General features: G+C 33.7%; 1 protein-coding gene across 1 annotated transcript in view; it reads right to left on the bottom strand.

Moving 5' to 3' along the window:
* Window positions 1–13,693, bottom strand: part of LOC146005500 (uncharacterized) — a 37,864-nt gene that overhangs the window by 23,649 nt on the left and 522 nt on the right. Inside the window, exons 2-3 of the mRNA XM_083144745.1 lie at window positions 12,905–13,033; window positions 10,887–11,030 (exon numbers count right to left, since the gene is read on the bottom strand). Coding sequence (XP_083000871.1) covers window positions 10,887–11,030; window positions 12,905–13,033 — 273 coding nt within the window. The remainder of the gene's footprint in view (window positions 1–10,886; window positions 11,031–12,904; window positions 13,034–13,693) is intronic.

The raw sequence follows: 13,693 nt of genomic DNA, 5'->3' as shown, positions 1-13,693 counted from the left end.
GTTAATTAAATAAAAATTTCGTCATTGCTTGTTGACGGAATATCACACCTCCAATTTGGTTCACCACGTACACTGGGTAGTCATTACACCCTGGCACATTTTTTCCTTATTGCAATTCCTAGCTAACTCTGAACTATTAAGCATTCATTTAAAGGGCAACAAACCCTCCTAATTTTAGTATTCCAAATAACCTCCTAATCCATTTTCATGTATATTATTATTAGACCTCGGATTTTTAGATTCTAAAAAGTGTGATTTTATGTTCCTAAAATAGGCTCTAAAAATCCCAAATAGGTTCGAAAAACCTTAAAATAGGTTCTAAAAATCCTGAAATAGGTCCTACAAATCCCAAGATAGGTCCTAAAAGTCTTGTTAAGCTCAAAAAATCTTAAAAGAGTTCAAAATTTCTGAAAATGGGACACCTATATCCTGAAATACGCACTATCTTGCATATGTGTGTTGCGTAACCCTTCGACGATGGCAGAACTTACCATTGGAAATTTGTTATTAATATTCACTCTTCGCCGTATTGTTAGGCAAAAATATTTTTTCATGTTATTCACAGTCAAACTCTGAAATTTTGTCTGTGAGGATCATCTTATATGCTGAAAAGAATATTCCAACAAAACATAGTCAGTGGTGCAAACATCAATGCTGAAATGTTAGTTTACAATGCCACAAAGCACCGAAGTGATGCGAAAGTGAGCAAGCCCACACAGATCAAAAGTATGCACTTTGCATTCTAGAGTTAACAGTTGAACCAGACAATTTTGCATTGTTTAGAACTTTGAAACATCAGCGTGGACTTGGAGGAACGGAAATTGACACTTCGTCATTGAATTTTTTTGTGATCAAACAAAGCAAATGCCTCTGCGTGGTATACAAATCCTGTAAAACCTTTAAAGATATACAAAAACCTAAAAAAAGGCTTGATTTAGGCACATAAACCTAAAATAGGTTCTAACAAGCAAAATGGTTTTTTTAGGCACTCTAAAACTTCATCAGTTGTTGCATTTTTTAATGCAACGCTGACATAACTTATTATTTCTGACATACCTGTAAAGGAAAAAAATAGGTTAAAAACCTAAAATGCGAGGTCTAATTATTATATGTAATTGTGCGGAAGTAATGCATTACTAGTAATGTGCTTGCAAGTAACAGTTACATTTTTGAGTAATAGTGACTGTAAATAGTTACTCTTTGAAATTAGTAGCTTCAACTCAGTTACTTTGCTTCAGGTAATTAATAATTACTTTTAGAGTTACTTCTCTGTAAAATTTTGATGATAATGAATGAAATCATGATTTACTAAAGAACTAGGAACAGTCTTCGTAACATTTGCCAAAGGAGCAAATATTTTGCCTCATGCATTTTTTCCAAGTATAAGCTAACAGTTAACATTGATATTCTTGACTCTCTGTACTTGTATTTACATACATAGAGTTTATTACGATTTCTTGAAAATTAACATTAATTTTAGATGGCCATTTGTAAAAAAAATAGCAGTCCTCTTGGAGTTAATGCACACAATATGATTTATTGATTGATTGATTGATTTGGTGTTTTAAGTCCACTTTATGTACATTAAGGCCAATCGGGACTGGACCTACAGTTTAAAATGGCATCCGAAGCACTATGTGCCTCCACCAGGTATCGAACCCTAGACCTCTTGATTACTAGGCGACGACGCAACCACTGCACCATCGGGGAGGCCCACACACAATATGATTCCCATGTTTTGTCATGTATAGAATGAAGTAACTTCATAAGTAACTAAGGTCCTTTTTAATGTAATGTAAACACTAATGAATTTATATTTTGAGCTAAATAAATTCAAAATAATTACTTTCTAAAGACTTATTATTATGTAGTTCGTCCGATGAATGTTCAATAACAATATAACTAGCAGGAAGGATTTGTGTTCCAGTGTATTAAGATTGGTTACATCATTGAATTACCCAATTGAAAGAAAAGTGGTGGAATATCATTCACTAACCTGCATTAGGTCTGCCATCGGCTGTGGTGGATTGCTTTGGAAGGAGACATGAAGGGAACCAAATATGGTAACTATGTTTTCTAACCATGGGAACGGTCTCAAATTTTGCCTTCCTTGATGAGCTGTAGGTGCTGTTGCTGGATGAACCTAAACAAGTACATTGACTTTCACTGAAGAACAGTGCAACTTACACAAATCGAGACTGTTCCAGGCTTCCAGATCAGCAACAGGGGGACTCTCTAAGATTTATGTTTTTTGGGCTAAAACTCAAGAAGATTAGCTGTATCAGAACAGTTTCTTTTTAAACCACACATTAATGAACTAATATTCTGTATAAACACTACATTAAAACTTTTGTCTGTAATAATGCAGTAATGAAAAGTTATTGTGAAACCGAATTATACTGTGATTTGACATTCAAATTCACATACATAAAATGAATATTCACTCTAGTGCCTTACATAAAAAGAAGTAGTTGAGTTTCTCATGGTTTTATTGTAAATTGTGCTATAGATGTCAATTTAGAATTAAAATGAGGTGAAGTATAAATTTGTAATATTATTTGACTAGATGTAATTTCACAACAGATAAATAATATGATATTCCAAATCTATGAATACTACTTTAACTTATATATTTTCATGTTACAGGACTTCAGGAGTGGTAAGCTATTAACATACACATGAAAAAAGCTTACATATCCATGAACATGTTTATGTTATTTTATTAATTTCGGTAACTACTATCCCTCTCCACATTTGAACTTGAAGTGGGTGGTGACAGTGCTCAGTGAACCTAATAAATTTAAATAAACAGTTATGTGGATACAGTGGTGCAGGAACTGAGGGAAGGGGGGGGGGTACAGGGGTCCAATGTACCCCCTAAATTTTTTAAGGGTGTCCAGTACCCCTAAATCCCTGATTCAAACTGTACTCCTTGTACCCCTCTCCCTCACGTAATCTGACAGGAGCAACATACTGCTGTTCAAAGAAATGTTTTTTTAGTAGTTAAACAAAAAATAATGTTTGTATTTTGTTTACAAACATTATCTTCCTTTCCAAAAGAATTAAAACCACTGTAAACCTATTGTACTCGTACCAGTTAGTTCACTTGATCTGCACTCTGGGAAAACTTTTCTAGGGCATGAAAATGATTGTAAAATGGTTGATTATGATAAAGTTTGGTTTTAGGAAATTAAAAAACTTCAGCTTCTCTGTGTATGGGGGTACATAATTCTAAAGTGATACTGTATTGGAAGATAAGATATATATAAGTATAAGCTTCACTTTCGAATTTCTCAAATGGAATTTTTAGAAAAATTATATATTTTCATTTCCACTATAAATATTACTTTACATTTTATCGAAAGTACACGGTAAAGTTTGAATATTAATTTTTGGTACAATAAGTTTCAGGAACTAAATTTAACATTGCAATGAGTAAATGAGAAAACTTGTTGTCTGCTCATTTTTAACAGAAAAAGAGTAGTAAATCAGTGTAAAATCTTAACATACTGTAAAATATGTTACCAAGTCATCCAAGTATTCAACGATCAAGAGTGAACAACTAAATATACTTCTGCCTAACTCTGACAATTTAGGGATGTGTTCATCGATGATATTCTGCACGATTACGGTGATATGTCAGAGAAATAAGTGACTGTTCTTGTCAGAGAAATAAGTGACTGTTCTTGTCAGGGAAATAAGTGACTGTTCTTGCATCTTAATTCAATTCCCTGATGGCAGAAAGTAGTTAGGCTGCACCTATGAATAATTGAGAAAATAAAATGCGACTGACGCATCGCAGACACCAAGAACGGCAGAGAGACCATGACATTTTGTTTTCTAACTTCTATAAATCCACAAGAAATAACTAACTATTTAATAACAAAGTAATTGTGGATTTTTAATTCTTCTTCAATTCATATCTTCCTCATTTTGCACATAAATAAGGCACTGGAAACGCCATGTAATTTTAAAAAATAAATAATTTGCAGATATTTCTATGATCCTACACTGAACTTGGAATAATGAAAGGCAATAGAATGAAACGACAGACAGAAATACTCCCATCGAAGTATGTCATATTTAGTTTTCACCAGCTAACCAGTCAGTTTTTATGAGAGTGCTCACCAATATTTTTTTTCTTAACTTTGTCAGGGGATGTTCGGAAAAGTATAGTTAAACCTATCTACAGAGATTATGTTGAAAATAAATATGATACCGATACAAATTTCGGATTCTTGATTTCGCCTCGAATTTACATAACTGACATACATAATTGATGTATGTCTGAGTTATACATAAAACGGATATCTACCTGATTATTGACAGATAAATCATATATTTTGTTTATCGTAATTGCAAAGTTAATCAGTCAGCTAGAGTTGTAAGCCTGAGCTGCCTGCTTTCATATATTCGGGATAAAATTCTTCATGTCAATGGTTCACAGCATCGAAATGAAGCATCAAGCAAAAAAACGTTTCAACAAAAATGGTTTGCTTTAACGTTGCAAGACTTTGTTCGGTGACATAATGCATACATTGCTTATACCATATATTTCATGAGTTCAGGTGAGATAAAGGGCTCCTCGCCCCTCAAGCGGTCTTTGGATCGATCCGGCAAGAGGCACATGCACAGTGGTTCGTAATTCAGTTTAAACTTAAATCTTGTCCTGATTAGCCTATCTGAACATAAACTGGACCTAGAATAAACTTTGACAAATGTTTGAGTCAAGACTGAGGTGAGAATGAGAACATATACAACAAGTTTGAAAAACATCGAGGCGAGAATCAGAACATTTACAACAAGTTTGAAAAACATATCTTTAAAATAACCATAAAACTCTAAATAAATATGTAGACTAAATAAAAAATAATTTATACAAATTTTGCATTATAAAACAAGAAACCTATGCATGCTGTTCTAAAATTGCATTTCCGATGCTCCCCTAAACATACATACCTCCCCTCATATATATAAAATATACATGCGTGCATGTGTACGTGGAGCTCGAATTTTGTACCCCTCCAAATGAAAAACATTCCTGCGCTACTGTGTGGATATGTAAGCATGTTTCATGTCTATATTAATTACACTTTTTACTAGGTCGTTTCAAAAAGTTTAAATAAATATATACATTGTCTTCATGCCCTCTTTCATGCTGATATTTTAATATTATTTCTAGGGTAGAAATGAAAGTTATATTTTTCATTTTTAACATGTTACATGTAACTTTCTGTTTTATAGTGGAATATAGAATGTGATATTTTGATTTGCACTATAGTGCAGATGAATTATATCATGCACTTTTGTGGTTGATAGAGGATGTGATGAAAAGTTCACATTCACATTTGACCGAAAACAGGTGTGAGTGATTTCATCTGGAGTGAAGACAATTAGCTAGACATGTGATGTTTTGGATCATATGTGTGATATGTAAAGGTTGCCTCATGAACAGAAGGTGTGTAGGTTAGCCAATATCAATATGTTTATTCGTTGTTAAACATTACAATAATAACTATAAACTGTCCTAACTAACTGTGGAGCAGTGCCATGCATAGCGGCAGAGAAGGAGAAGGGAAACTGAGTGGGCAATATGCAAAGTGCAGCATTGCCAACTGTATGGTCCTGACCGTAAGTGTACGGAAATGTCATGCCATGTACAGTGCAGAGTTCACACCATCCATACGCTAAATGTACGGCTTGTCAAAATTTACACTTGCTGTTTTATTCCTCCTACATACAAATGTTGACTTTGAAAGTGATTTCAGTGAAACAATTCTGATAACATTGAAGGACAAGAAGCTCTTTTCCACATCGACCATTAATTGGTGTATACTTGTAACTTGGTGCATCAACAGTGATTGTACATGCGTGAACTTTGTTTGATTTGTTGTTTTAAGTTTATTTTATACACAGTATGACTAATCAGGACTGGACGAACAGTTTAAAGTGGGAAACGAACCAATGTGCCACGCACCTCCACTGGGAATCGAAACCGGGACTCCTTGATTACAAGGTGACAATGTAACCTCTACACATTGGGCAGGCCCGCATGAACTATATAAACCAACAGCAAAAGTGAATAAGTCTGTGTCAAAGACTTCATTATATGATTCTAAACCTGAATCTAATTTTTCCGAACAAGAGAACTGTATCAGCTTTGATTGCTAATGTTTGGTAAGTCGAGATTTTTCCTTTAGTGTTATTGTTTACAGAGGCAGCAGCAGCTGTGTTTGGTGCTAAAACTGGGGCCGCAAGGACAGTTTACTTCTTCATGCCAGACGATCCACCGTAAAGGAATTTATATTTGCCATTTCACTCTGAGTGCTAATTTCTTGTAAATTTAGAATTTTGTTCAGATACCATTGTTTGCAAATGTGCCTCATTCATTATATAAGGACAATACGTGGCAAATTAGAAATTTTAAGTCAAGTGATTACAGTCACAAATTACCCAATTCGAGGATATTTAGGTGATCTGAACTTCGATTCTTCGCATCTAAAATACACTACTAGTCGATTACGTTATTAGGATGCAGTTTGTCAACATTTTTTACTATATATCACGTTTCCTTTGAGATTAACTTGCATATAATGGTGTACAAGTCATTAATTTAATGCTAAAATATGAGGTGTGGCTAGAAAAAAAACCGGACTGTTGCTACAAAATCTTTTATTGGTAATTTTGTACAATACGGACATTATCCCTTTCAAAGTACTCTCCTGGACTATCGATACACCGATCTATACAAATCTTTCATTTCTGGAAGCAGTGCTGGAAATCATTTTCTGTAACTGTGTTCATGAATTCCGTCGCTTTTGTTTTCACAGGTTCTATGGTCGTAAATGTGTTTTTTTTCAGTGCTGATATGACCTTTGGGAATAATAAAATGTCGCACGGAGTGATATCCAGCAAATAGGGTGGATGTTCTAACACTGAGATCCCATGCTTGGCCAAAACAGCCTTGACTAACAATGCCGTATGGACAGGAGCATTGTCCTGATGAAGAATCCATGACTTGCTTTTCCACAAATCAGGTCGACATCTTCTTACTCGCTCACAAAGGTTCATCAGCACCTTAATGTAATAATGTTGGTCGTTTGCAATAGCTTGAATACTCAAGCGACGATCCTCTCGAATCAATTCACTGACATTGGCAATGTTTGATTCCGTTTTCGACGTGCAAGGCTGTCCAGGATGCGAGTCATCACCAAACACTTCTCGTCCCTCTTTAAACCTTTGAAACCACTCAAACACTTGCGTGCATGATAAACACTCATCTCCGTATACTTCCTTCAACAAACCATAAGTTTCTGTGGTGGATTTTCCGAGTTTCAAAAGAAACTTCACATTGATACGCTGTTCCACTTTCACACTTAACATTTTTCCGATGGAGCACAGATATATGGTTCACTTTGTCGACAAGCTACAGCGGAACTGAGCACCATGCACCCTGGGAAATCACACAGTCGATAGGCAGAATATCACGTTATACACTCATGCACAGCTTGACCTTGACGTGCTTGCCTTTTGTCAACAGCAACATCAATCCGATTTTTTTCTAGCCACACCTCGTATATATATTCAATCTTGTAAAACAGGTGTGTGTGTGTGAAGAGGGGAGGGGGGGTTAAATATTTCCATAAGAAATTCTTAAACCAAGCAAATGGGCCTTGAGACAATAATGTGGTCAGTTTGCCATGTGCTTGCAGTATTATCGTTTTCAAAAGTTGGCAATGCTGCCAGAGCAAATCAGGGAAAGTGGGTAACTCCAGTTGCCCATTATGCAATCCCGTTCCTCTCTCTGTTCATTGGTGGAGCCATCTCGTGTCACTACTTGTGCAGAGACTTGTTCTCGTTCACCTGCTCTACAGTTAACTGGGACAGGGTATACATGTATTCATTAGTGGTTGTTGATGTACACATGAATTAACATTTTGTGTGGTAAAATAAGATAAAACATAAAATGCAATGCAAATTTAATAGGCAGTAGGAAAAAAAAGAGAATAAAGGAGGGATTTGTAATAATATAAAATATATAACAGACAGCAGCAGTGACTAGGTGCCAAAACTGAGAGGCGGATGGGGTAAGCACAACTTATTTTTGTTTTTAGACAAGGCTTAGCATTAAGAGACCATACACCCTGTGTCTAAAAAGTTTATTGAATGATATCAGAAAACAAAGAACACAAAAGATTCAATCAACTTTTATTTGCATTCAAAATAACCACCATCCCCCACAACACACTTTTGGCAATGCTCATAAAGCTTCCGGAAACTGTCAGCAAAGGCCTCCACCATCAGTCATGGAGTTAGTCACCTATCTCTAGCCAGCATGTGTCACACTCACTTGATCATGTCCGGGGTTCTGCTTGTTGACAGCCGACCTGAACATGGCTCATCCTGAGTCATTTCCTTCCCATTAAGCCATTCCTTCCCATCAGTCATAAACACATTTTCAGCTCACTGCTACCGTCTCGTACACTAGCACCAACATTTCGTGTTTCTCCATTGCCATTTTTAAAGCTTATAGTAGAACTTGATGTCCACTCATCGATTCATTGCATTCTGACACTACCTCTCACACTGACTACGTTCAACTGCACACAGTGGGTTTACCCTAATTGCCACATGTACTAAATGCTAGGTGGAGCTTCTTGGCATGTCCCTGGAGAGCCATGTGAATGCATTCTCACCTGGCTCCTGTTGCCGTTGTCATATGGAACCATTCAGTGAACTTTTTAGACACAGTGTGAAAGGTGGCATAACAGTAGGAGAGCAACAGCCCCCTTACACCCCCTAATCGCTACTGCTGAAAAGGCATTTCTAAAATTTAACATAAACTACTGTGAATGAAATAATATTATACATGTGCTATATATAATTTTAAAAGTTTCATTCATTTTCCAGGGAGGCTGCCGACCTTCCTTTTTCTTTCCAGAAGTTCATGGTAATGTTCAGAAAAATTTCAAAGAGCAAAGTTATTCTTGCTTGCATAACTCAATGGAAAATAATACTATGTTCTTACACTTAATTTAGTCTTTTACCACACAATGTGATAATGATTGGCCGAACTTGTCAGTTAATTTCATCCAGGAAAAAAAATTCAAAACTCTGTCAGAACTATACTATCTAAATTATAAATATGTTATGTATTTATAAAAAAATATGTAAATTCTCCATAGCACACATATGCAACTATCAAAATTTATCAATATCTGAGATTTCTTAAAATAATTTTTAGTGGAATATTTACCTAATTTGCCTTCCTCCTAAATCAAGTATTATGTCTCTATAAAGTTTATATGTACTTAAACAAAAGAAAAATAGGTCATAGTGACGTGTATATTTAAAGTTTAATGGGATGAACAAATATTTTGTTGATTTATGTTAATTATATTAACAACAGATATTAAACAATTGAAACATTTCATAGCCAGTATATGACTACTTGAAATGCCCAAAATAAATTAGTAAAGTTTTCAAAATCCTTTCAAACAATGAAGTACTTTATCAAACGTTGATTTGCTATAATGCAAAATGATTACCAAATAAATAGGAAGGATATGAATTCTTCAAACTCCCCCTTTATGCACAATTAAGAATGAACCAACATATGTAGCTCAATTCTGCTATTTGGTAACTCCCAATGATACACAAAAAACTCAGTTGAGCTGCAAATATCACTTTCAACTAGATATTAGCCCTAAAGGAAAGACAGAGGATTACATCGAAGAATTTTTGTTTTGTTTGCTACAGGGTGTATAAAAATCATGACTTCTATTAAACAAATATTTTTTGATGATTTTTTATTTAAATCGGAATTTTATTTATATAAATCGATTTTTTATTTTTTTAAAAAAAAACATGCTTAAAATTGCTTGAATGGTTTTTGGGACCATACATATAGATTTTTTTTTGTAGAAAAGCTTTTCTAGTAAATGGCCCTGTAAAATATTTGAACAGTTTGATTAAAGCAAATAAAAATTATATGCAAATATATACTTTTCTGTAACTGATACTGTACATGTGAACCTATTACAGCAATGTTTGTTGAGTGAGTTAATGAAACTATAGTAATTTCTGTAACTTATTTTTACAGGGAAAATAATACATTCTGGATGTATTCTATAATTGAAATTTAATATATATATATTTTATGGTCTTTGTAGTTGTATTTTGGCAATTGTTTTAATGATAGTTTGCAAAATATCAGCTGCCATGTTTATTTACAGTTTAATAATAATGACAGTATTTACGGTTTAACATGATTAGTATTTTGTATATTTTTCTACACAAAATGTTTACTTTTTGCCTATAAAAATTATTGAATTTTAAATCAAGATAAATTTATGTGTGTTTGCAATTTATATATTACATTTCCTTTCATATGAGCTTCATCCCATCATTACACATATTTTGTTTCCATTCTTTTCCTTTGCTAGAGCCTAATAAACACAATTAAATGATTACAAGGTTAATGTACTTTCACCAAAAGTGATTCTGACATCTACAAAATCCTTATATACATTAATCTATATATTTTTTATTTAAAGTGATCTAAATCGCAAATTTAAATCAGTCCAACTTGGTTTGCTATGAAAGGGAAGTCCAGGGTCAATGTAGGTCATATTTTAAAAGATATTAATAGTACACATCCCCAAGAATCAAATAAGGGTAATTTCTCAAATAGCTACTATTAACATTTTGATAATATGAAACTAACCTAAAAACATTTTTGGACTAAGAAAGATCTTTAACAAAATTTGAATACTTTCTCTTTAGTTATAAAGAGATTTTAAAGCACCATTATAGCATCTAGAAATTCTGGCAATAGCTGCTTGTTGTCAGAAAGTTCAGATTCTTTTAGGTCTACTTTCACTTACCTGAAGTGGAACCTGAGACTGGGAGTAATTGGTGAGATTGTTTGTATTGGTTTCTCTCTGTCCAGCAGCACAGCTCTGATAAGGTGGTGGTCTACCCATACCCCTCATGTCTATGCTCATTGATGCACATGCTGACATTGGTCGCTGAAAAAAATAAGTTACATGCATTAAAATTTTCAATTACTAATAGTAATATTTCAGATAAATTGTTAAGGGAATGTGGTTATCGTATTTAGTACTAGAGAAACAAATTAGATTAGTATTGTTATGTATAATGCGGATATTATATGATAATAAACAAAATATTAAAGTTAAAAATAATGATCACAATATAATATTATTGAAAGTGCTGCTTCAGATTGTACTCATATGTTTTTGCAGGTGCTTTATTTTAAATGGATTATTTTTAAGTCATGTAAATTTTTACTTCGTACATCATTGTGATTACAGAAATTCAGAAACTTGCTAATGAGTAATTTAGCAAATAAGGTAAATCAATGATTTTCTAAAGGGTTAGATTTGCAAAAATATGAACAAAATAGGGTAGCAGTGAAGAAAATTAATACATTGAGATTCTTTCACTGCAAGACCCTGGAATATGCAAATATCTCAACTCTTTGGAAATGTCTGAATATGAAACATGTGGTAAAAACAGGAAAGGAAATAAAATCAGCTGATGGTGAGTAACAATGGGTGGCCTTAACAGTGAGTAGTAATGTAGCACAGTGATAATGACCTGCCATGTTATTAGCTGAGAGATTTTGCCACCAGGCTATTCTAGGCTATAGCCTATGGCCGCAAGTCTGGGGAACCACACAAAAATGAGATGCTGATGTAGATATGATGTATAATCGGACATTTCTAGTGAAAGTTGACAAACTAGTTGCATAATTGGAACTCAGACTCTTTCTGGTTTCCTCAATATACTGTTCTTTTTTCGGAAGATATAATAAAAATGCTCAAAAATTTGGGGAAAAATATCAGGGGGATGTTACACATCATCTAATTGAAGAATGTGTGCTTTTTCAAGAAGCAAAGTGTGAAGTGAATTCGTCTGATGACTATTTAATACTTACTTGTTTATTTAATTTTTCAACAGTGCTTTTTGCAAAACTTGACATTGCTATGAGAAGTTTTGTGAATATTTTACCATCACATGCCAGTGAAGATCAGTCGTTCAGTGTTCTAAATAGAATCAAAACTGACCTCAGAAATGTAGTGTTGGATAGCAGACTTTCTGTTTCTAGTTTGGTATTTTTAACAGCGAATGCTGGTGTCGTGCAAGAAATTTACTTCAAGTCTCTCAATCATCAGTTTTCTGCTAAGAAAGCCAGAAGGACACAGTTTTAAGTGAGTGTTCTCTTGTTAAATCTAAGTGTATTTTTTCACCAAAAGTTAACGAATATTTTTTTATCAGATGTATCTATATTCTAAAATTTACACATTGTATTAATACAGAGCATGCAATTAGTGGAAGTGAAGTAGTACCAAGGTAACAAATCTGTTAATAATAATAATAATAAATATAGTAATAACAATAATGATAATGATGACGATGATGATGATGATGATAATAATAATAACAATAATAATACTGGCAGGGCCCAAAACAAAAGATAGACCCAAAATTTATAGCCCCTTCCCTCCCAATTACTACCACTTCTGCTGTTCCATTGGCTGCAGTTCGCACTTGCTACATTATCATTGACTTCTGTGCTGTGCAGATTGAAATGCTTAATTAGTGGTATACAGATTTCTTATCGAATTTTGCTTATTGTGTAAGGTTAATGCAGAGGAATGAGTTACATAGTAGTTGACCATGTTCTCATTGAAAATATACAGCATCAAGTTCAACACTGCCTGGGGAGTGGATAATTTCACAGTAGTTCTATTATATGGACAAGTTTATCTTGAATCAAGCTATGTGTATGTTCTAAATAAAATGTATAATCTTTGTGTTATTTGTAATTTTCAGGTTCTTGTAGCAAATTAATCACTGTACGTTAAATTTCACTCACTTGTTGTTGAGAATCACTGGTGAGATTATTTGTTGTGGCTGTTGAAGCTTCTTCCAATCCTGGATAAGGCGAGGGTCTTGGTAGATGACTCAGATCATTCCTTATTGATGTAAAAACTGGCAGCGGACTCTAAACAAGACAAGTAAATATAATAGAACTTTCAATTGTGACAGAGAATCCTGTTACAGAAATGGTCCTTAATAGTCACTTGAATGAAGTTGCATAACATATTTAACACACGAACAACAGAGAATAGTTATAACTTCTTCTATTTTTGCAGGAAATATGAACTTATAAATATAATTTTATAGTGAACACCTAGTGAACAATAACAGTCATAATTAAAACGCATCTGTTAATATAGTATAAAGATTGAAGCCTGTTGTTATGTGGGGTTGTCACAAAGTTCATATTTTTACCTATAACCTGGTAAATCTTCTAGCACAATGAACAATTAATTTATTTTAACTTTGATTTTTTTTAGAACTAAAACGAGAGTTACTGAGACTGATATACTGCTATAGCTATAGGTAAACATGATTATGAATTTATTATTATTAAAGTAATTAAAAATACATTTTTCCTGATTTTTGCCACAAGCTCTATAACCTATAATCAATTAGTAAAGTTTTGAAAATCCTATCAAACAAAGCAGTACTTTATCAAACGTTGATTTACTTATAATGCAAAATGATTACTAAATAAATAGGAAGGATATGGATTGTTCAAACTCTTCCTTTATGTACAATCAAGAATGAACCAACATATGTAGCTTAATTCTGCTGTTTG

The sequence above is a fragment of the Lepisma saccharinum genome, chromosome 23 (assembly GCF_977018435.1).
Source record: "Lepisma saccharinum chromosome 23, izLepSacc3.1, whole genome shotgun sequence".
Taxonomy (NCBI): domain Eukaryota; kingdom Metazoa; phylum Arthropoda; class Insecta; order Zygentoma; family Lepismatidae; genus Lepisma; species Lepisma saccharinum.
This window is presented reverse-complemented; position numbering and strand designations above follow the sequence as displayed.